This window comes from Equus quagga, chromosome 1, assembly GCF_021613505.1.
Source record: "Equus quagga isolate Etosha38 chromosome 1, UCLA_HA_Equagga_1.0, whole genome shotgun sequence".
NCBI lineage: Eukaryota > Metazoa > Chordata > Mammalia > Perissodactyla > Equidae > Equus > Equus quagga.
The window spans coordinates 14,981,718-15,004,740 of NC_060267.1; the positions used below are offsets into that span (position 1 = coordinate 14,981,718).

The 23,023-nt window shown below is 53.6% G+C and overlaps 1 protein-coding gene and 1 long non-coding RNA gene across 2 annotated transcripts; one reads left to right on the forward strand and one right to left on the reverse strand.

The window, feature by feature from the left end:
- Window positions 1-5,567: 5,567 nt before the first annotated feature.
- On the reverse strand, window positions 5,568-8,840 carry HOXC11 (homeobox C11). Its single transcript, XM_046660154.1, has 2 exons — window positions 8,146-8,840; window positions 5,568-6,894 (listed from the first exon to the last, which is right to left on the reverse strand). The coding sequence occupies exons 1-2, from the start codon at window positions 8,828-8,830 to the stop codon at window positions 6,662-6,664; spliced, it is 918 nt and encodes a 305-aa protein (XP_046516110.1). The 5' UTR covers window positions 8,831-8,840; the 3' UTR covers window positions 5,568-6,661.
- An 83-nt stretch (window positions 8,841-8,923) lies between these two features.
- Window positions 8,924-15,748, forward strand: LOC124238966 (uncharacterized). The gene is made up of 4 exons (XR_006888470.1): window positions 8,924-9,015; window positions 9,385-9,533; window positions 10,151-13,410; window positions 15,038-15,748. It is a non-coding gene; the product is annotated as an uncharacterized LOC124238966 (long non-coding RNA).
- The last annotated feature ends 7,275 nt before the right edge of the window (window positions 15,749-23,023 follow it).

Genomic DNA, 23,023 nt, shown 5'->3' on the forward strand with positions numbered 1-23,023 from the left:
AACTTTCCGGGAGTGCCGAGAGACCTGTGCCTCTGCCTGAGTCGGAGGCTCCCTCTTGCCTCAACTTGGGGATGTGAAAATCCAGGAGCTGCAGGCCAGAGCCCGGCTCAGGCTGCGCCTACATCTTGACAAATCCCACCCAGCCCAAGAGCCCTGGCACCTCATGCCCTTCCTCCCCGGCCCGAACCCTGGAAGGGCCGCACTTATGGGGGGCTGGGCTTCCTGCCGCCTGTGGGACTGTGAGGGAAGGAGAGGAGGCGGGTGCTCTGTGCGAACGCTGGGACTATCGGCGGGTTCCAGAGGGCAGGCGGAGGGCTGGGGCACCAGGAGTCCCCGTGTGAAAACAGAAGGAAAGTGTGGTGCTCAATGAACAGGAAGGGCCCTCGGATGTTTCCTGGGCTTTAGCCCTCAAAGCACCTCAGAAGCACCCTGATTTCTTCAAGGAAAATTATCGGGCTTTCCTCAAAAGGTTAAGAAAGTCATCTGAGAATTTCCAAAGGTGAAGAGAAAAAGGAGGATTGTCTCTCCCTTTGGGGTAAAATAAAATGTAATAATAATAAAGTGTGTGTATTGAAGTGTCTTCAATGGAAATGGAAAACAAAATCACACCAGTAGTGAAAATTGCAGGGGTTTTTCCTCTCATTTTGGAGACCCAGATAAATCACTCTCTTCCCAAAATTTGAAGGAAACATTTGCTTTTCTTCTTCACCAACACCGGGCTCTGTTCCCGCTGAACTGGGAGCAGGCAAAGCCCAGGAAAAATGCAGAATGCTCAGAAGCCCAAAAAAGATATTTTCAGACAGGTACGAGAGGGAGATGGGAGGCCAAGGATGCTTGGAGGGGCCTTTGGTCTACGCCAGATCTCACAGCCACACCGGCAGCCCAGCCATCAGAGTCGCTGTCACATCTGGACATTGTACACATTTGCACTCAGATGCTATGAAGTTTGCTGTCTATACCTGTGTCTAAATTGAGCTTGATTGTGTGTACACAGCCCCAAATATTTATTTTACCCCGAAACATCCTCTGTGCCTCCCCAAGTCTGCTAACCTGAGCCAGCCCAACTGCTTTCTTGCCCTGCCTAAGCTGGCCAGTTATTTAGCTTTGCCTCCTGAATCGAAACCAGACAGCAAACATGTCCGAGAGAAGCTTTGGGAGGAAGAGAAGGATGGGAGGATGTCTTGGGGGGAAAGCCTTGCTCCCCACTTTAATGATTTGTTTCCAAGTTGCTCCAGTAGGTCGGGTTTCCGGCCGGAACCAGGGCTGTGGTTGGGCCGGCTTACTGCGGAGACACCCCCCCCCCCCACCCCCGCCCCGCTTCTCCCTTACCAGCTAAATTTCTTCTCGAAGATCTGTTTTCCATCTTTTTTCCTCTTTCTTTGTCCTCCTCATTTCTCTTTATTTGCTTCTTTCTCTTTGTATTTTTCTTTCTTTCTCTTTTTTTCTGCAATTCATTTTTTCCTTCTCTTTTTCAGATCTTTTCTTTCTTCCTTAATTCGTTGTCTTCCTCATTTCCCCTTTTCCTTCTTTCTCTCTTTATTATGCAATTTACTCTTTGCTCTTTTCTTTCCTCCTCAATGCTTTCCTTCCCGTTGACTTTTCCCCAAGCCTTTTTTGTTTTTCTCTCTTGCGCTGGGCTCAGTGGGGAGAGAGCCCCAGGCTCGGCCGCACCCCTCCCCAGCCCCGCAGCTCAGGCTTGGAGTTGACCTTCTCCTGCCTTCAGTCTTAACTCGGTTCCTCACAAGGCGAAGTATAGGGCTGCCAGCAGCCGGCGGCCAGGCCTCGGCAGTCGCCATTAGAGGGAAGGAGAAGCGGGCGCTGGGACGTTCCTACGGACTCAGATAGCTCCCTGAAGTGCCGGTTCCAGGGCTCAGGTATCTTAAGTTCCACCGCCCCACAGGAGCCTTGTCCACCAGGCCTGTCTTTGGAGGAGTCGCACCATCGCTGTCCTGAGCTCCAGAGATGGACGTTAAAATAGCCCCAATTTGAGCTCAATTGGTGTCCCCAAGGCTGGAGTCAGGGGAAATGAAAGAGTGGGGATCTGTCAGTCCCAGGAGGGGGGCAGATCCAAGGGGTCACCGTGGGCTTAGCAGCTCAAGGCCATGTCCCCGCGCACGCACGGGCACCTTTGTTCTCTGAGCTCCCAGACTGCAGCCCAGCCGGCCCTCCTTCAGTCCTGCAACCGCTGCAACCTCTGGGCAGGAATTCCTTGGTGTTTTGAATCTGTCTTTCTTCAAACCCATTGTGGACTTTGCAGGAGTCAGGGATGCAGGGCTGTGTGCGCAGAGATCCTCCCAAATCCCAAATCGGTGGTCTGAGTCAAGGTTATGGGTCTCCACTTTGTGCAGTGGGTTGAGGGTGTGTGAGGGGCTATGTGTGTGTGTGTGTGTGTGTGTGTGTGTGTGTTTGAGAGAGAGAGAGAGAGAGAGAGAGAATGATGCTTGCAGGAGAACAAGAGGGTGTGATGGGGAGGCTCTGGTCCCACTGACTTTCGGGGTCTGTAAGGGTGAGTCTCCAGAGCAGAGTGGACAGGACCCTCCTGGAGGCCTGGAAGGACTCCCCAAAGCTGAGTCCAAAGTGGGCCTCAGGAAGGATTGACCCCAACCTTTGAGCCTTATTTTGCCTTAGGCGGAAAGAAGCAGCCCCAGACATTCCCGTCACACATACCGGGCCCCAGAGCCTCTCTCTCCCCAAGCTCCCAAAGATCCTGAGATTTCATTCTATGGAAAGACCAAAACTTTAAGTTTTTTCAAAAAGGGAGGAGAAATCTTGTAAAACTTTTATGCCAAACAAAGTTATAAAAACTTCCCAGGCGTTGCCTTTTCCAAAGGTTTATATGAATAATAAAGAGTGTAGTCGCGTGCACACGGTTCTGGCAGAGATCTGAGCAGGAAGGGTTCAGTAAACAGCATTATCCAGCCCTGGGGCACCAGGAAACCCCAGGGGCTTCCCCCTTGAGGGAATATTGGCCCAGAAAGAATTGCCCTACAGATTCCTGAGAGGGGCGGGGAGAGGGAAGGGGGGGTGCCCTTGACTCCCTTGAAGTTCAAAGTTCTTCTTCGCCCTGGTGAGAAAAGCCCTCTTGCCTTCAGCCCACTCGAGAAATTAGCCCCAGCTAGTTTCCCTCTGGTTGAGAACTGGCTCCAGGTACCCCCAACTCTGTTCACCTTTCAGATGCCAGGTCTACAACTTCTTGCTCCCCCAGAGCGGAGCTCCCCATCCTCTCCATCCGGGACACCTAGGACCCGTGGGCTCTCTCTCAGCCCCACTTGGTGGGGATTGTGTGAGCCCTCTTCCAAGAGGCCCTAGCATCGACCTTCCCCAACAACCTAGGGGTCTGAGGGACAAAGAAACCCCAACCCAAGGCTGGCCCCAATCCATTTCTCCTTTCAAGTCCCCCAGCACCCCCAAAGCCCATGGTGGGATGGGGAGGGGCCCAGAGTGCTCTCTCTCTCAGCCCACACCACTTAATACCCTTGTAAACTCCCACGTGCGCTATAAACTTGGATTTTTACAACCAACATTCCTCCTTAGCTCCAGGAAACTTTGAACTCGGCCTCGGGTTTATTTACTGGGGGAGGGGGGCAAGGGGGCTGGGGAGCCGGGAGCTGAGAAAGGTTGGAGGAGAAGAGGGGGAAAACATGGGGCAAGGGGGTAATGGAGCGGGGCCTGGGGTGTGTTGGGGGTGCCAAGACCTTCCACTGCGGATTTGTTTACTATTTAGGGCGGAAGCGTTTTCTAACACAGGCCAGACTGGGTCGTTAAGGCCGAAATGAAACTGGGTTTGGAGGCGCGGGGGGGTCGCTTTATGGCGGCGTCTAGACGAGGATCTTTTGTTCCCGAGCAGCGCGGTGGCTGGAGGGGATTACCCCGAGAGGTTAAGCCTAGAGTGCCCCCGACCGGCTAGGGGGGCTGGACATCCCGGGCCGAAGGTGGGTCTGTTTGGGGGACAGAGACCCCTTTTTCCTCACTTTCAGAGAGTCACCAAGGACTGGCAGTTTCCTGGGCCTGGGTCACAGAAGCCTTTGTTTTTCTTTCACTATGACCCCCGCCCCCCTTCAGAAATCCCTTCTGCAACTGGGGACCTTTTCTGGGCTGCACATTTCAGAGAAAGTGGTAGCTGCGGGATTTAAATATTTTTCTCCAAAATCAGGAGCGATTTTGGAGATTCATATTTTGCTTTATAAACAGGTCTTTTCTATAGAGTTATCTCCATCTTATTTTATTGGAAATATGTCTGGCGGCCCAATATTCCTTGATGTGAGTGGATAAACACCATACCTACAGAAGTTTCTCATAGGCACACATGCACACACACACAGAGGATGCTCAGTTGCATCCCTGCCGACACTCACTAACACTGCCTGTGGTTCCACACCACAGAGGACACAAGCCCTGGATGTCCATGTCCTTAGGTTTACTCCATACTACAGGCAAAAGCGTACAGATAATATTCTTTCTCGTGCACCCATAGGCACACCGACAAATAAAATATTCGTGTGCAGGCACATGAGGAAATTGTGGGGCCGCATATATACACCAGTTTGCAAGTTTTGTCTCAAGACTCACATTTATACATTAGAGATCCAGACACCTAAGCTGCAAGGATCCCTGTCATGGAAAACGGTGACAGAATCTAGACGCACAGTCAGTAGTCATGCTGCCTTTTTCTTTCATTCAACAGAATTGTATTGACACAAACATTTTCTTTGAATTACACAAGAACAGTTCCAAAGAGAGGGGAAAGATGAGAGAATTGGTTCCAAATCTCTGCCCCTCAATAACGAATTTGGATCAGAGACTGCCAGATTTGTCCTCACTGAAAGCACTGGAGGGACCACGGTTATCTTTATACAGCAGAAACACGCATCAAACATAGATGGGTGTGGCGACTGTCCCCACGGTCATCTCCTTCTCTAGTGCCCCACCCATGCCAACCTCTTACGAAACAAATCTCTAGGGCTTTCTACTCTGGGAGACCCAATGTATAGACATCAGGGTGGCCCCAGCCTGTCATCTTGTTGTGTCTGGAGGAGCCTGGCCATTTGTGCTTGAGAGGAAGGGGCCCAGTCCCACCTTCCCACCCTCAGGGGCACCCGCAGTGAGGAAAGGGAGGGGGCTTGTTTCTCCTCCCCTCCCCTCCTTCCTTCAAAACTGTATATAAAAATTCCAATACAGTCTTCTCATGGAGAAAAAAAAAAAAAAAGGAAAGCCCTACCACCAACCCTACATATTTAACTGTGACAGACGGAGACATCTGGCGGGAGGGCTCTTGGTGGAGCCAAGAAAATTCCTATAAATTTAAATTCGATGATGGTTACAATTAACTCAACAACAAACGTGTACTTAAACGGAAAGCGTTTCTGGGCGTTTGGACGCAGCTCCAGCTGCACGTGAGAAAGAAAGGCTATAAGAGTAGCCAGGGAATGTCCTCAGCTCGAGGGCGGGAGGAAGCTACCGCCACGCTCTGCCCCTGCCAGTGGAGAAGAGGGTGCAGGCTCGCCGCCAGCTCGGCCTACCTCGCCTTCACGTGCCTGTCCTCATGGCCGGGCTCCGCCCGCCTGCCTCCTCCCCCGCCTTGGGAGCATTGAGCGTTTTAAGAGGAGAGAGGCTTATAAAAGGGTCAAATAAAATCATAATATTGAACAGGATGAAGTATCTTTATTTGCCACACAAAAAAATTCACAGCAATCCCTCTGGGATGGGAGCAGGGTGGGGATTGCACATGTACAGACGCACACACGCACATGGAGAGAGATGGGTGATTCGAATCTCATTCCAGGCGGGTCCTCCCCCCACCCCCTCTGGGTAGAAAGAAACGCTTGTGAAATGTATTTACAAAAATTCAGGCTCCAGCATGGAGGAGGCGCCCAATACAATCTCCCTCCTGCCTGTCTACCTCCACCTTTTTTTTTTTTTTGTCTCATAAGAAAAAAAGGAGGTAACAACTGCATCGACTATAGCTATAAATCCATGGAGTGGGGCACAGCTTGGAAAAAGGTTAGGAAACCTCAATGCACCAGTTAAGAAATTTCAAAGGAAGGCTCTACACGTTCACAGGGCGAACAGCTAGGCTCGGGCGGGGCCTGGGCGCAGACGGAGGTAGGACACGGACTTTGCACACCTAACACCAGGTCGAAGGTACAGAAATTTCACAGCAAGGCGGGATCACATTTAGCTGCCCCCAGCAGTGGGGCCAGGTGGGGTAGGGGCGGGAAGCCCGCGAGGCCTCCCCTCACGGACACGGCGTCTTAGCGGATCTTTACACTTGGGCAAAGAAGGCTTTCAGTTCGGGGATTGTTCGCTCAAGCGCCCACTCCTCTCGCCCCTCCCCCACCCAATCCGAGCGGCAAGACAGCGTCGCGAGGTGTGTTTTCTTTTAAATAAAGCGTTTTGGCTTCGGCGCCAACGGAGTCCACTCGCCAGGGGTCAGACACTTCCCTTCACCCCCTTTCAGGCCCGGCCTGTCCCCTAGAGAGAGTCAGCCCGAAGGTGAAGGAGGTTCCGGAAAGAAGTGCGGGCAACGGCAGTGGGGGCCAGCCCTGGCCACAGTCCAGTTTTCCACCCGCAGAAAGAAGGCGATTTAGAAAATAAAAAATAAAAATAAAATAAAATAATTTCCCCCTTTTCCCTCCCTCCCCCAAAAGGGCCCGGTCTGCGGTTACAGCAGAGGATTTCCCGAGAAATACTGCAGCCGGTCTCTGCTTAGTTTTTTTTCTTTCATCCTTCTGTTCTGAAACCAAATTTTCACTTGTCGGTCCGTCAGGTTCAGCATCCGCGACAGCTGCAGCCGCTTCTCTTTGTTGATATACACGTTGAAGAAAAACTCTCGCTCCAGTTCCCGGATCTGGAATTTCGAATAAGGGCAGCGCTTCTTGCGGGTGCGGGGGGCGTCTGGAGGGGAGGGGAGGGGGCAAGTGCGAGGAGGGGGGAGAGAGACACGTGAGACCCAGGCGACCCCAGCCCGCTGAGCGCTCGGCGGCCCTTCTCCCAGCCCCACCGCCAGCCGCCCTCCCGCCAGGCCGCCGGCTCTCCGCGGGGCAGCACTGGGGGAGCCGCGACCCCCCTGCCAGGTCCAGCTCGACCCGATCGCGGGCCACCGCGGGGCCCGCGCCCCTTCCCTTCGGGAGAGCGCCGGGGCGGACGGAGTCTGGGGGAGAAGGGAGGCGGTCGGGCCCAAGTGCGTCCTGGGGGCCCCCGCCTGCTCAGCCGCGGTCCTCTGCCCCTTCCTGCGCTGCCTCCCGGTGGCTCTGAGAGCCCACCACCCCTCCCTCAGAAATCTAGGGCAACCGCGGAGAACAGGCGCCAAGAAGTGAGATCAGGCGGGAGCAGTGGGGAGGCGGGGAGGAAGCGAGCGAGCAGGCACCAGGGACACCGGAGAGCCCAGACAGCTTCCGGGGGCCCTGGCGCCCCGGGACGCGCGGCGGGCCGCGCCATCCCCGCTAGGCCGGCGCTGAGGCCGCGGACCGCACAGAAACGCTGAGACCCCGGCCTGGAGCGGAGGGGAGCCCCGAGCTGCCTCTCCTCAACCCCCTGTCGCCGCTGACCCCGGGCTGCTCGCGGTTCTGCTCGAGGACCCGCCAACACATAGTTTGAACATTTCAAAAATAGTTTTTAAAAGAAGCAGAGCAGCCCTGGCTGGCCTCTCCGGACTGAGGTTCTGCTCCATCGCCTCTCTCCCCCACCTCTCCCCCTCTCTGAGTTTCTCCCTGTCTTTCCCTCGCCCTCCCCTTTCTCCCCCTCCACCCCTCCCCTCCCTCCCACCCCCCGGCGGCCCGGCTCCCCATCCTTCCTTAAATGCTCCTCTAAGTTCACGATCAAAGTTAATATCGCCCGCGATGGTGGCGCTTTTAAAAATTTCACAGACCGAGGGAGATAACCGGGAGAGGGGTTCACCCGGCTTTTCCAAAGAGCCCTTTTCCCTCCCTCCCCACCCCTTCTCCATCGTAAAAAGTCGAGTCGTTGGGAGAGAGGGCTTTGTAGGTTATAATAAAATCCTTTGAATGCTTATAAAACTCCACATAAAATCGGACTGACCCAAAACACGAGGCCGTCCCCGCTCCCCTCGCCTCCCCCCTACCCTCGCCCTCCCTCTCGCGCTCCCTCCCTCGCTGCCCGCCTGTCCGCCCGGCCGCTGCTACCTACTGGGGGCGGCTCCCTTGGCCGGCTCCTTGGCCGCCGAGTGGGCTGAACCAGACGAGCTGGGATTCGTATTTTCCTCCTCGGCCTCGGCCTCTGCACCGGCCTCAGCCCGGGACGCCAGTCCCGAGGCCGGGGGCGCCTCGGGCTCCCCCTTGGCCTCGCCCTTGCCCGGGCAGGGGGGCTCGGCAGGCGCGTCGCCGCCGCCGCCGCAGTAGGCGTTGTCGAAGAAGCGGTCGAAGGCTTGAGGCAGGACGCTGTTCTTGTTGACTGAGGAGTAGAAGCCGGCGGGGGCTGCGTGCGGGGCGCTGGGGTGGTGGTGGCCGCCGTAGGAGCCTTCGTTTTTCATGAGGATCTCGGTGACGGTGGAAGGAGGCAGGCACTCCCGGTGCATAAGCTCGTCGGCCGCCGCATAGCAGGAGGAGTAGCTGTTCCGGTGATGCCACTTGCTGGATGGCTCCAGGCCGTAGGAGACCTCCCGGACCGGGGGCACTTGGGCCGAGTAGGGATAGGAGATCTGACGAGAGGGGGCCTGGGGCAGGAAGGAGGAGACCGTGGAGAACTCGGGCACGTAGTAAGTGCAACTGGGGAGATAGAGGTTGGAGGCGCAGCTGCCTCGCTCGCCGAAATCAGCGCCCCTCTCCTTGCGCGACGGCGAGCAGAAGTTGCCCAGGTTGACCGAGTTAAACATCGTTCTCTTCTCCTGCCGGCTCCAGATGGAGGTTTTGGACCCAGTCTAGCGAGGGGGGAAAATTTGGGAAGGCGAGATGACGCGTTATCCGTCTTAGTCTCTCTCCTGGAGCACGTGATCCAAAGTAGATATTGTCATATATCAGTTCCGAGCACTTCGCAGACGTAGGAGGGGTTCTCTCTTAGGTAAGATGGGGACCTTCAGGCGATTGGTTTGCAAACACCGCAGAAACATTATGAAAATCAATTGCAGATTTGTATTCGTTTTTCTCTCCTCACTCCCCTCCTCTCCATTCCACAGAGCGAGCAAAGGAGGAGAGAGAGTTGGGGTGGGGTGGGCGGTGGGATGGGCGGGGGCGGTGGCTGGGAGGGGGTAATTGTATTTTTTTCTAGCTGCTGCTCTCTTTTCCCCAGGATTGGGGGAAGGAGGAGGGCTCTCACGTATGGGGGGTCTTGCCTCCTCCCCGTGATCAGCCTGAGACTAGGGTGGGGATTAGGACTCTTCCCCCACTGCCTGATTCCGACAGAGATGTGAATCCTACCCCCACCTCTCAGGAACTCTTACCGCCAACCCGCAGAGGGCCAGCGCCAGTATAGAAGAGTTTGAAGAAGGGGCTTCTCTTCCTGACCAAGGCTGGGTGTCATCGAGACTCCCTTTTCCCTTTGGAGAGACTCCCCAGAAGAGCAACTGAAGTTTCCCAAAGGTGAGGCAGCCCAGCAGCAAGCTAGTGTCCCAACTTTGTCTGGCTCGCTGTGCTGCCGGCGGCTAGGGACTCAGATTAGTCATAAACCAGTGGTAAGCAGTGAGCCAGCCGCCCAGCCGGTGCCTGGTGAAGTCTGGGAAAAACCTTCTCTAATGTTGTGTTAAATATTTAGTATGAGAGAGTGGCCCTGGGTGAATATTTCATGCCTGCCTTTATTGTCAATCAATGCACAGAAAGCTACATTCACTGTGGATTTTTAAGTCTCAAACTCCAAAGAAAAAGGTTGGAATGAGAGCCATGTATCTGCTCTATTGGGGCCCTTTGGGTTGGGGGGTCAGCCTCAGCTTGGGGGCTAAAAAGAAGCCCGGTGTCAGGGTCACGGAAGGATACAGTGAGGGGTCTGAGTTTGAGGCTCCTATCCTTGAATGATTTGGGGGCTGTGAGGAGGGTGGTGGGGCCAGGTATGACTCTTCAGGACAGACCAGAAGGGCAATGGAAGGGAGCTGAGGAACCTTCCCCACTCCCTAGGGGAAGTCCCCACTGGCCCTGCTTCCAGGGGCTGCAGCCAGGCCTGGTGACTCTTTCCTGTTTCTCAGCCCTCCCCTGCCCTCCCTCAGGTCTGCCAGCCTCCTGGATGGCTGCAGCCCAAGGAGTGGACTCAGTGGTTCTGCCCTCGCTTGCCTCACATACCTCCAGATGCCGCAGGACACATCTGGCCAGCTGAAAATCACTCTATTGAAAGGTTCTGGACTCGGTGCCAGAGCAACCGCCAGGAGCAGAAAGCAACCTTGGATCCAAGGAGGAACCGCCAGGGCACCATTTGTTTGATTTGTTTGGGTAGGAGGGGAGGAACTGAAGCCCTCAAGGATTCAGTCCATTGTGCTCTCAGGGAAAGCCAGAAATGGCCCCAAACCTCTTTACATCCATAACTCTTGGTTAAAGTTGGTTTCCACTTTAAAAATATTATTTGAATTTGATTTTCCTTGCTGAACTTGATGAGGTACTGAGACCCCAAAAAACCAGATGGGGAAGCCACAAAAAATGGTAACTTGTCCCTAAATACAGCCCCCCAAATCCATTTCTTCACAACCCTCTGGGTTCCCCCCAAATTACCTCAGGCTTTAGAGCAACACCTGAGGTGAAGCCACCTCGGCCATGCATCCCAGTCTTCGGGTGGCTCTGGAATACCCAGGGACAGGCCGCTGGCACCCCCTCCCCATTCTTTGCTGGGCACTGCTTCCTGAGCCCTTCCTTAGTCCTAGTCAGATCTTAACTGAGGGCAGAGAAGAACTAGATTGGGGCTTCGCTAAAGTGTGAGACTTCTCTGTCGGCAAGGGGTTGCAAGAAGAAAAATCTGTTGCTTTTCCTCCTTCCTTTACCCCTTTTTATAGAGTGAGCTGGGGCCAGAATTTTTAATTATAATGATGGGGAACTATGGACTATGGCTTTTATGGGGTTCGTGCTGACATCATTAAGCTTGAGTTTATTGGAGGCAAAATGCTCCCCAAACAGTGATAGGAGCCAGCAAGAGGCACCCACATCCCTTGCAGATGTGTGGAGGGGCTGAATCTCAGCTGTGGCTTTCCCCACTTCCCTTCAGGGCCCAGCCTCCTTCCCGATCCTGGCCTCCAGGGCGATGTGGGGCCCAAGCCCCCAAGGCGAATTCTGTACCGCCAGGGCTGCCAGTGGGGAGGGGGTGCGCTTCCTGTGAGGAGACAGCTGTGGGCCTAAGCACTTGAATTTGACCACCAAAGTTTATTCCAGGGCCACCATAAAAGTGAGCCAGGCGGCTGCAAGAAGCTGCTGGCGGCTCTATTTCCTTGAAACAAAAAAGAAAGGTAAGAAAGAATGTCAAAGGAGTTGATGTCCAGGCAACACTAGGGTCACCCAACAGAGGCTTCTGAGAATTAATATTCTTCCCCCTGAAAGCAAGGCACAAAGTTCAATTTTTTTTCTAGTTTTGGTCTGACTTTGAACTTTTCAACAACTTTTAAAAATCCCAGCAACTGGAGATTGCTACTGGGGTCAAGGAGAGAAGGCCCCAGCCGTTGAGGTCAGCGAAGCATTGATTGGCAAAAAAAATGTGCATGGGATGGGCTAGTGGCCCCTGCCTGACTCTAGATTCAAGGGGCTCTGCAGTATAGACTGAGCTGCCTGCTCCAGGCTGCCCCCCAGGGCATCAGTGCCTCCCTAGACATAAGATTCATCGTGGCCCCAGATTGGTTCCCAAGAACCCTGGCATGCTGCACTCCCTGGGGTGGAGGCGGCTTTTTTCTCTTGTCTCCTGGGTGCCTGTGGCCCCTCTGCTGTCCTGGAGTCTCAGCTTTCACCCGAAATTCTCTGCCCCGCGCGGCTATCCTGCCTGTCCCACTGGCTCTTGGTGACTTCAGTCAGCATCGCCTGCCTGCCTAGCTGCTAGCAGGCAGCTGGGGTCTGAGCAGCTGTCACGTACTCTGGCCAGGGCCACGACAGACTACAGCACCCTTCCCGTCCCCAGTGGGACACCACAGGCAGCTCCAGAAGGGGTCAGTAACTCCTGAATGTGGCTCAGGAGACTCCAGTGCAGCACCCCAACACAGCCCTGGGCCACCTTGCCACGGGTCCACCTTCTGCAGCTGCTCTGGACTCTAGAGAGCAGATTGTGGTGGGGAAAGGAGCCCACCCTACAGACCTTGAACTGGGAGGCAAAGCCAGGGAGGAGGAAGGGGGCCTTTAGAATTCTGGTGGACTTGGACTGGAAGTTCAGTTGCGAGTGGAGTCCCTAAAACGATAAGCAACAAGCGCGTGGACACCCTCATCGGTTCTGAGGCTGAGCAGGCAACGGTGAGCCCTCCTGAGAAGTCGGCTTGCACATTTTGCACATTTCTCTCCCTTAGAGTAATACCGCTGCGTTTAATAATCCCTCTAGTGTGCTTGGGGATTTTCAGGCCAGTGGTTTATACTGCACCAGGTACACCTCCCACCCCCAGCCAGGGAACTAAGAGGCGGTAGGACTGCCAGTTCTCGGCCCCCATTTCTCCTTAGCCCCGGCCATCACCTCAAGCCCAAGGCCCCAAGTCAGGCCACGTAAGCCGGTGGACGCTGCTCCGTGGTTCCCCAGGCCCCTGGACTGGATGGGGGGAGGGAGAAGGGCAGCTCTTCCGCCCCCGCAGCCCCACCCACTTTCCTCTGTGGAGGGATTGTCCCAGGAGGCTAGCAAGTCGACCCCATTTCTCCCCATAAAAGTCCCATTTTACGAGCCAGTTTCACTGGCCCCCTCACAAATGCTCTAAAATGAAGGAAATGTCTTAAAAGCAGTCTGGAAATGGAGCCGCTACCATTGGACCTTGTTTTCCAAACTCAGTTGCAGCAGCATAGAAAATGCCTTTTCTGGGCAAGATGGCCCTCCTGGGCCACCCGGATCTCTGGCCTGGCCGCCGGGAGGATGCTGGGTTGGCTGAAGCCGCCATTCCCTGGCTTTAGCGCCTGCTTAGGCTCGGACCCAGTCCGTGCAGATCAAAGTGAGCTCGTGGCATTTTTATGAGATCAACTTCAGTGCCTCTTTACTTGTAATCAGACGCCTGGGTCGAAAATGCAAAAGGGAACAGCCCATCAATCCAAAAAGGAAAAGGAGAGAGAGAGAGAGAGAGAGAGAAAGAGAGAGAGAGAGAGAGAAAGAGATGTGGAGTGAAAAAATTCAGGTGACACATAGCAAGATTCTGGTCACTAACAAAAAAGATCCTTTGCCTGCAGCAAGAATGGTTTGTAGGTCTGTCCCAGCCTCCAGGCCCTGCCGTCTGCCTGCACATTTCCCCCAATTTCCCGGAGCCAGGAGCCTGACTCGCCTGTGTTCTGAAGCTTGATCCAAAACCTTCCACAGTGTGACACTGTACATGGGGTGAGTGTGCCCCATCGGGGAAGTCGCCTTCTGCTCAGGATTGAAAAGTCTCTCCCATTTTGCTGCTTTCCTGTCTGTGTCTCTGGTCACTACAGCCAGAAGTTGAGTTATAGGAAGATTCACCAGAGATTTATCGCCTGGCCCCAAACTTGGAGAGCCTCGTTGTCATAAACAGCCATCTATTGTCTAGACTTTTATCTCCGGGTATGGATCGTGCATTACTGAGGCTCAGGAGACACGGGGCCTGGCTCTGTGGGGTGTGTGCACAGCCAAGTGCTTGGTCCCCCTCCCCCGAGGGTTTCTGTGGGTAGGTCTAGGAGGGCACAGCAATGTGTGTGTGCTCCTGGTGCTGGGCAGGTACACCTGAGTGTCCACGGGTGGAGGCTCGGTATACGAAGGTCCCTCTGTGCCTGGGAACATTCTGGTGCATGTACTTGTGCATTGGGTGAGAATTTGTCACGGTATGCTTTGTTTCTGGGGCATTTTAAGTGTTCCTGTCTGGGCTTTTGCAGGTTTTATTAACCTGCATCCGCTTGGCCTGTTTATGTCCCTCCGAAGCAGATCATCTGGTGTTTTTCAATATTGGGGCCCATTGTGTGTGTGTTTGGCTTCTCTGAAGACGTGGGTTTGGGCCATACCTTTCCAGTCCTGTTCCCTCAGATTCTTCTACCCACCTGCAGTCAACCTCAGCCTCTGCCCTCCCCAGAGCATCTGGCCCTGCTCCACTCCCTGCAAGTCTCCAAATCTCCCAAGTGGCTCCCAATTTTCTGTCGCAGACACAAAACACATTTTTGCAGGATGAGGTCTGGCTATCTCTGTCCTTCCCACACTAGGGGGAAATGTCCCAGCTCGCAAACGTCCTCACATCCTGGGGCTCCCCCTTCCAAGAGCTGAAGGGGACATCAGAAAGGGCCTCCCCAGTCCATCTGACCTTTAGAAATGCTCTCCACAGAACTCTAGAAAACGCCAAAGAGGGCCTGCTGCTCTCTCTCTGGGGCTTCCTGGCAGGACATGTCCTCACCCTGACCACCCTCTCAGCCCTTGAGCCCAGGCAGTAGGTCATTTGCCCAGATTAAATGTCTGTGGGAGAGACGCTTATCACCTTAGATCTCAGGGGGCACATGCTGGTTTTGAAAGCCAGGGTCCTTAGACACCAGCAGGAAGAATCAAATCCTCCCCCTTTGTTTTTCATTATCAGAACACAGGCTGGGAGGGCTCCCGGCAAAGAGGCCTGGCAGCTCCACTGACCACCCCTACTGCTCCTGACTGATCCCCTCTGGGCCCCAGGCCCCACTTCAGGTCCCAGAGAGCCCTTAGGCACCCTCAGCCAGGTAGGAAAAGGGGGAGGGGACTGACCCCAGAGGCTGGTTTTCCAGTCGAGAAAGGTGGAGGTGACAACAAACTAGGCAGAATCAGCTTTAACCAGAAGCCCCCATCGTTGCTTTCTGAGCATCAGTCCTTTTCCTTGCCATAGAATTCCCATTTTAAAAGCGATGATTAGGACTAAAAAAGGCTCCATGGCGCAGAGCAGGCAAAAACAAGCTGTGAGGTCCAGGGGAAAAAAGAGGTGAGCCCTTTGCAGACACCCCCACACAATATTCACTCTCTCTCTCTCTCTCATCCCTAGTGCTACCCTGGAGGAAAAGGATCAAGGATTCCACTTCAGGCTCCTCTCTCCGGGCGTCTTTGGTTTGGCGAGCCTGCCGGCTGCCCAGAGCCCAGGCCGCCGCCGCTGCTGCTCCGGAACTCCCTTTCCCTCCAGCGCGCCGCCTCACTCTCGCCGTCTCCCTGCCTCCCTCCATCCTACCGCTGCCCCAGCTCTCAGACCAACAAATATCTAGTATACTTGTTTCTCCGCACCCAAGGCCTCGGCTGAGCCGGCTCAGCGCTCTGGGATCGCTGCCGGATCCCCGGGTCCTTGCGCGGGCGCCCTTCGCTCCCACTCCTGTCGGCGGCAGGCTCTTCCTTTACTCCTTGCCGGGTTAAAATGCTTCTCTCTCGCTTTCCTGCCTCTCCCCCTTTCTTTCCGCCTCTGGATGTGAGAAATAAATAAATCCAAGCCTCCTACCCCATCAACCCTCCCCACTCGTGCTGCCTCACTTGTCCTCCTTACCGAATGTACCGCCTTGTTTTCAGAAGGAAATCTTAATAGACATTTAAGCTGTAAATGAACTTTTTCTTTGTGACGGCTAATTTTCTCTCAAATTTACACCCTGCTCCGTTTCGTGGTGAAATAGCAGGGAGTTAGAAGTCTGCTGTAGAGGAGGAGGGGAGTGGGGAGCTCAGGGTTACAGGCAGTGGCGAGAGAGACGCAAGATCGAGAGATAGAGAAAAGAGGCGTCGGCATGGGGAGAGGAGAGAGAGGAGGGAGAGAGAGGGAGGGAGGGAGAGAGAAGGAAGGTGGGAGGGAGGGAGGGGGCCCCAGCTGGCGGGAGCGGAGCCAGAGAGAGAGAAAAGGAGAGAAAAGTTTCCGGGAGTCTTCATTAGTTGACTTCTCTGTCCGATGCTTCTTCCCCCAGTCAGTCGAGCTCACTCCTAATAAAGGAAGAGAGGGGTCTTTTATTTTTAAGGCCCCGAAGAGTCCAGTGTTTACATGACCAGAAATGCCACGGCCGCGTCCTGGCAGAAAGAAAGGCTGAAATGGAGGACCCGACGTCTTCCTTATAAGGTACGTTGCTAACTTGACCTTCACTTTGTCATGGCGCCCCCCGCCCACCCAGACTGCTAGAGGCCGCTAGGCAGAGCGACCCGGCTTCTGCCTCCCTTCTTCCTCTCTTTCTCTGTCAAATCTCTTTCTTCTTTCCTTTTTTCCATTTCTCTCCTTTTTCCTTCTTTTTCTTCCTTTTTCCTACCTTCTCCTGTTTATTTCCGTCTTTTTTTTCCTGCTGTTCCTCTTTCTGCCCCTTTTCTTTCACTCCTTCCTTTTATTCTGGCCTGCCGGTTTCATGGTTTCCCTGGGTCTGTCTCACTGGGGTGGCTCTATCGCAATCTCTTTCTCTCTCTCTCCTGCAGCCTTCTGGTCTTTTGAATCCCAGGAACAAGAAAAAGTATTTTTAATATTCTCCCCATTACTACCCCAGCTGACCTCCACAGCCCTAGCCTGGCTTCTGACCCATCCAGGTGTCCCTGGGGAAGAGGGTCCAGGAAAGAAGGCCAATTTGGGATCAAGGGGGCTTCACTCTGGGCCCAGTGCCCACTTGGGGATGGCAAGGAACTTGGTTTTGGTAAGACCCTCACCTTGGTTTTCCTCTCACTGGCCTCACCTGCTAAGTCTCTGTGACCCTAGTAGTCTTGAACTGAGATGAAGCCCTTGTTTGTGGGGGGCATGAGGAGAGCAGAGACCACTGCTCCTGAGATGAAGGGAGAGATTTAACTACCAAATTGTTGTTTCCCCTTTTGTAAGCTCTCAGCCCCTAAAATCCTAGAGATTTTCCTTAAGACATTTGGGGAGGGAATTTATAGAATTAGGGATTTCTGGAGATTCACATACAAAAATAGGAAAGAAAAAGACTTTCGGGACCTCTCTACCTTGCCTCTTGCTGCCTCCCAGGCTCCAACAGAGCCTCCAACATTAACTCTAATCATATCTTGTGCAGCTATAAAATAAATGATATTATTGACACCCCTATAATTATCTATTATTCACTTACTTGTGATAATTACAATACTAGATGAGGCAGGTCTATGCAGACAAAGCAAAGCCTAGCAAATATCCTGGAAAATGAAAGTGAATCACTGAGGCCTTCAAAATCTCTTGTCCTTTCTTGAGTATGTTCCAGAATCTGTCCGCTCCTGCCTAGGGCCTCCTTGGTTTAGGAGTAGCCATCCTGTAGGGGCTAGGCTGCTATTGGGAGACCCAACCACCTTTTTTTCCTCTGTATCCCATACGCGACCCCCTCCTCCTCCACACAGACACCAGAGAGGATCAGATAATAAAAGGGAAATGCTTTCTCTCTCTCCCCCAACAATTATCCGGATAATTGCATGGATTCTTCCTGGAATACTGCTGTGTAGTCAGGGTTGGGATTTCAGCAGGAAGTGCAGGGGACCGGATTGCAAATGGGGGCAGCTGAGAGAGTCCTGCCTTGGTACATTCCCAGACTTTATAGTTCTGTCTAGTGTTACATTGTTTCTTCAGGCAAAGATCTTTGTTCACCCTCAGTCATATTTCTCCCTTCCCCCTCCCTTTCTCTCTCTCCCTCCCCCCTTTTTTGGTCCCTTTAAAGCAGACTCAGATCATCTTCTGCTCTTAATAGATAACTATAAAAGTAAAATTAATTCCCCTCTGCCTTTTAATATCAATATCTCTCTGTTAAGTATGCACATTGGTGAGAATAAACAGAATTAAGTGCTGCAGCCCAAACCAGCAATTACATCCAAGGTTTTAGTTGTTCTTTTTTTCCATTGAGTCTGGCTTATCTGGGGGTGTTCACTCTGCTGCGAGATAACCAGGGGGTATTTATATTATTATTTTTTACAAGCTCATTGGGGCCTGAGCCAGCACCAACCTGGTAGAAAAAGCAACAGTGAAGCCAGAGGGAGAGCGAAAGGAGGGAAGAGAGCACCAGACAGAGATGAAACGGAACCATGCAGAGACAGGAGGCAGCAGCAGGTCCCCAACAAACGTGGCAGAGGGAGAGACAGGCACTCACGGACCAAGGTTTGTGTATTTTTATTTTTTAAAAAAATGTTCTTCAAAATTTAGGACTCAACGAAGAAAAGGGAAAATTCAGAGAAGGGGAGAGGAGAGGGAATTATCCAGCACAAACGCCCCAGAAGGGGAGAACGCTGGATGAACCTGAGCGGGCACCGGGGCGCACCCACTTCCTCGGCTCAGTCAGCCGCTGCCCCACAGACTGCTGGGCTGGGCCCTCGAGGCCCCCCCTCGCGGCCGCCAGGGCTTCCTCTCTCTCCTTATCATCTCCATCTTTATGACGAGGCTTGTTAACAAGACCAGCGAGCTGGCCACGCACATCTATCTCAGCCGCTCATGCTTAGCCAAGCAGCGGCAGGCTGGGGGGACTGGCGAGGCAGTAATTAATTGATTCCTTTGGACAGTAAAATATGGCCGCGTCTACATGGAACCCAACTACTCATAAACATTATCTCTGCTCGTTGTAAGTGCACTGTCTCTCAAAAGATTTTTCCATAGGCTTGTGTCAGGTAGTCCCGCATTTTTAGCTGCTGAAGAAAGAGCTAAGTGGGACTAATTTTTAGGGGGCCAAGACAGAGTTCGCTCGGTGCCAGAAAATGCTTTACTGCCTCTCTAAAGGCGTTGGGAACGGGTTTTGTTGAGAATAGCGTGGATTATGGGATAACCTTTCCCTGCTGCTTGTGTAGACCTGGCTGAGTTTAAGGATGGGCCCTAGAGCAGGGGGCTGGGTGGGGCAGAATCTTCTCCCTGGCTGGCTGGGACGGAGTGGGGCTGCTCTGGGATTTGAGAGGGGCACTAGAGAGGAGGTCCAGCCTTTGCGTCACGCTGCTCCCTAGGCTCGAGATTTAAAAATAAATTTTAAAAAATTTAAACAAACCTTAGCTTCCAGGAGCCCTTGAGTGCTCAGCACAAACCCAGAACCTGCCTGTTACCTCAACCTGGAGGGTTCACACCTCACTGGGCCGCAGTGCTCCCCCCTTGTCCCCTTTCCTAACTGGCAGCCCAGAGCAACTCTATAATATATTTATATTAGGTCTAAAAGAACATGTCCTGAGACACAGGGTTGGGGGGGGGGGGTAACCTAATTATATAATGCTAATTCCATATAGGCGTGATTATGCAGTCAGACCCTGCTGCAAATGGGACTTAGGCTCTAAATGTAGACTCTGACTTCAGACAAGAGATACAATAGGGAAATCGAGATGGGGGACCACTCATGAAAACAATCCATGTAGACACAGAAGGAGTTTTTAAAAGACAGAAACACAGAAGAACAGAAAAGAGGCTCAGCCGATGGAGATTGTCATGCCAGTGCCTGAGCTTCCTCCTGCTACTGTTTTTAAGATCTCCAGAGAAATGTGTATCACAAGTACCATAATATGTGAACCCAAAGAATGTACTTCAGTGTGTTTGGGACATGCACACCACATATGCAAACGTAATTTAAGGAAGATATTTTTCATACACTGGGTAGATATGCATTTTGTATATATGTAATAATATGATGTATTTTCCATGTAATGTTTAATGTGGCTATATTGATATCTGGATGCATTTTCCATGCACTGATTTTATATGTCCTATGGAATGTATACACCCATGTAGCTAAATAGACGCAGGACTGTACATTCACTGTGTAGACATGTGCAAGTGTACTGTTTATATATGTAAATAAATTTTTACTTTTACGTGTGGTGGATATTCATGCTGTATGTAATCTTTTCTCAGGAGGTTGCTTTCCCATACAATAGATAAAAGTGCCTCTGTGTGCATATTTTCTAGAGAAGTGTATTTTCCATGTCCAGAATGTATGTGTAATATAGATATCTGTGCATTTTAGACTGTTTCCCTATATTGGTTATGTCAGCAGTATGGCCAAGTGTGCATTTTATGGAACATCTTTTCCATGCTCTGCATGTGGACCAGCGTCTTTCACGGGGAGCTTTCTTAGCGAGAACTGCAGGTGAGTTCCATCCGCGCAGACCTATCCTTGAAGGAAGTTCTTCACTCCGGGTCCGGGAAACTGACAACTGCAAGGCTGGTTTCTGAGTCCCCAGGAAGTGGCTCCGGCTAGGCCAGGAGAAATCACCCACGGGCAACCGGCTGGGTCACGCTGACTAAAGGTCCGGCTGTGTCTGGTCTCGTTCAGCCCAGCTTCTCGGCTCCTGTGCCACGCTCCTTCGGGCAGCGCAGGCTTTAGGAGCCTCCGGGGCAGAGCCGCTGGCGGTGGGCAGCCCGGCGGGAGGGCGGCCGCCGCTGCGGGGATGCCGCGTACCCGGCACAGGGAGGGCACTGAGGAGAAAGGCCCGTTCTTGCAGCCCGGCAGCGCCTCGGACTCAGGCTGTTCTTCGAGGGCTCCCAAGAACTCATGGGGCGTCCCCCAGGCCCGGGGTGCTCAGGGCCGAGCGCCCAGGCGGGTTTGGGTCTCGGCCGCCTCCATGGCTCCGGCCAGCAGGGGTCATCCCCTCCTTCGCGGGGCCCCGGCGGCCCTCGGGCGGCGACCGGCGCTGCCGGCGCTCTCGGGCCGGGAGCTACGCGGATCAGCCGAGGCTGTGGGGAGTGCCGGGCTCCTTTCCCCTGGAGCGTCCCGGGGCCGGGGCCGGGTGGGCGGGGAGTTGGACCGAGGCCGCAGAGCCCTCTCTCCCCGGCCAGGGCACCGAGAGCTGCAGGCGTGGGTCGGGGAGCGCGCGGCCCAGGCGTCCGCGTCATCCCCCAGCGGCCGAGGCGCCTTTGTCTCGGGGCCTCCCCTTGAGCGGCGACCGAGAGCCGGCGCCGGCTGCAGCGGTGGGCGCCGGCCACTCGCTTCTCCACGGAAAACCGGCAGCTCGGCCTGCACCGAGCCAGACGCGGGAAGGCGGCCTCTGGGGCCTAAGGCTCGGCATACGCGCGGCCGCGGCAGCCGGGGCCTGCAGCCCACCTTGCGCAGAGTTGCACCGGAACCTACGGCGCCTCCATGCGCCCGCAGCGCAGAGGGCTGGGGGCTCCTGGGTGCGTTTTCCGCGCGGGCCCGGGGCCTAAAAACCGTTCGTATTTTCCTGGTAATGGCGGGGAGGATGGGCGGGGGCTCCGGCCTGTCTGGAACCCAAGGTCCCCGGGGTTTGCTTTGTTCTCAGATCCGGGCGGCGGTCCCTGCTTTGCTCTGGGTCTGAACCATCGATCGCGCCAAGTTTCCGGCTGCATTAGCACCCACAGAACCTGGGCTGCCGGGCCATCTCCCGCCCCTCGACAGATGGTGGCTTTAGATACCCTAGCTGCATCTATAAGGGTCAGAATGGAGTAGAACTGGGTGAGGATAGGGCCAAATACACAACTCATTTGGATGGTATAAGCTTTCAAACACACAACAGCTGAAATATTTTCTACCTGAATTATCCAGATAATTCTCCCCTTTTCTTGCTCCTCAAGACCCACTTAGAGACACAGAGTGCTCTCTCTTAAAGTCACTGGAGTAAACTGTAATTTGAGGGCTTAAACCACACAAATAGCTGCAAAATAGATGCAACCTTTGCCCCATCTAGAGTTCGGCTGTGCCCTGAGCATTTGGATGGCTGCTCCAACCATGACCTTCTCTTTGGGGAGGAGACCCAAGGACTTGATTTTCAGCCAATGGGAGGAGGTTATAGTGTAGTTTCTTCTCTGACAGCTTCCCCAGTTATTGAGTTTTGGGTCCTGCATAGACAGGACCCAACAAAGTACCTTCTCTCTCAGATCTGCAGTGTCTCTGGGAATAAATCAAAGGAATAAATTAAGGGCCAGTTATTCCTGATCTCCTGAAATTCTCTCTTGCCTTTTTAACCAGAAATGCCTTCACTGTTAACTGTCCCTGTATAGATGTATTTTAAGAAGAGGGTAGTCTCTGACCTGGATTCACTGGGATTCAATCCCCCACCCCCTTATTCAGACCCAGGTGCAGCCACCCAGTCCCTCCCCCAGCTTATGGCTGCCAGAAGCTGTCTGGTCCCCAGCCTCGCCTGCACTCTGTGGGGCCTTTGTATGAGTACCCACAAAGCTTGAGATCTCCTTCCTGCCTGAACCTGTCAGCTGTACAAGACAGCTGGGGATTAGGGGCAAAGGAAGGATGGGATTTGGTCTAAATTTGCTAGTTTTTCTAGCCGCAGGAGTAAGGAAAGGAAGGGAGGGAGAGAAAGAAAGATTTCAGGGCAGGAGGCTTGGCTAGGATGCTGGGCTCAGTAGGGGCCCCTGCTATTCCAGAGCAGCCTCGGAAGGGTGGAGGTGGAATTTGGAGAAGACTCCACAGTTGGGGCCAGGATGTGAGAAAGGGAAACTCAGGGACCCCAGGCTCAAGGGGGGAGGCAGAGGGAGGGTGTCCCACTCAGAAGGAAGCGGTGAAGTGGAGGTGCAGAGGGCTCATGGATGCAGCTGAGACCTAGACTCTGGCCTGGACCTGGCCTCTTTCTGGCATGGTCTGGAGGGGTTCGCTGGCTGAGAGCAATGGAGACTGTTTCCCCAGCTTCAAGGGGTCTGGCAGTGCACAAAATGTGCTCTCAGAGAGAAGCCATGGGGTTAGGACCATGGAGTTGAAGTGTGGACCCACCAACTCTTGCCCTAAATGCCAGGGCACTCTCGCCACCCAGGCTCCAACCTGCTTGTGCCCTGGAGTTCCTGCAGCTCAGACTTCCTTTTTCTGGCCCTGAAGGTGGTTTCAGCCCCCTCAGGGCTGTCCACATTATTTTTATGGCCCCATGACTCCTCAGATCTCCCTCTCTTTCCCCCCAATCTACCGTCCCCTAGTTTTCTCTTTGCTAGTAATTTCTTGGGACTGGAGATGGCAGCTTGTCAGCAGGTCTTGGTTGCTCATATATTTTGGTCATCCCTGAAACTGCTCTTCCTTTATTATTATACGTGTATTATTTTTATTATTCACTTGAGCTGGAGAAAATAAAGTGGGGAGCAGCTAGGAGGCTGGGGATCCCATTCTTTCTGGGCAGAGGAGACAAT

What these genes read in the sequence shown, in the direction of transcription:
- HOXC11 (XM_046660154.1), bottom strand. Translation starts at nt 8,830, where the DNA reads ATGTTTAACTCGGTCAACCTGGGCAACTTCTGCTCGCCGTCGCGCAAG. An exon ending in GGCCAAGGGAGCCGCCCCCA is followed by an intron (nt 6,895 to 8,145) that starts GTAGGTAGCAGC and finishes CCTCCCCTCCAG; the next exon opens with ACGCCCCCCGCACCCGCAAG.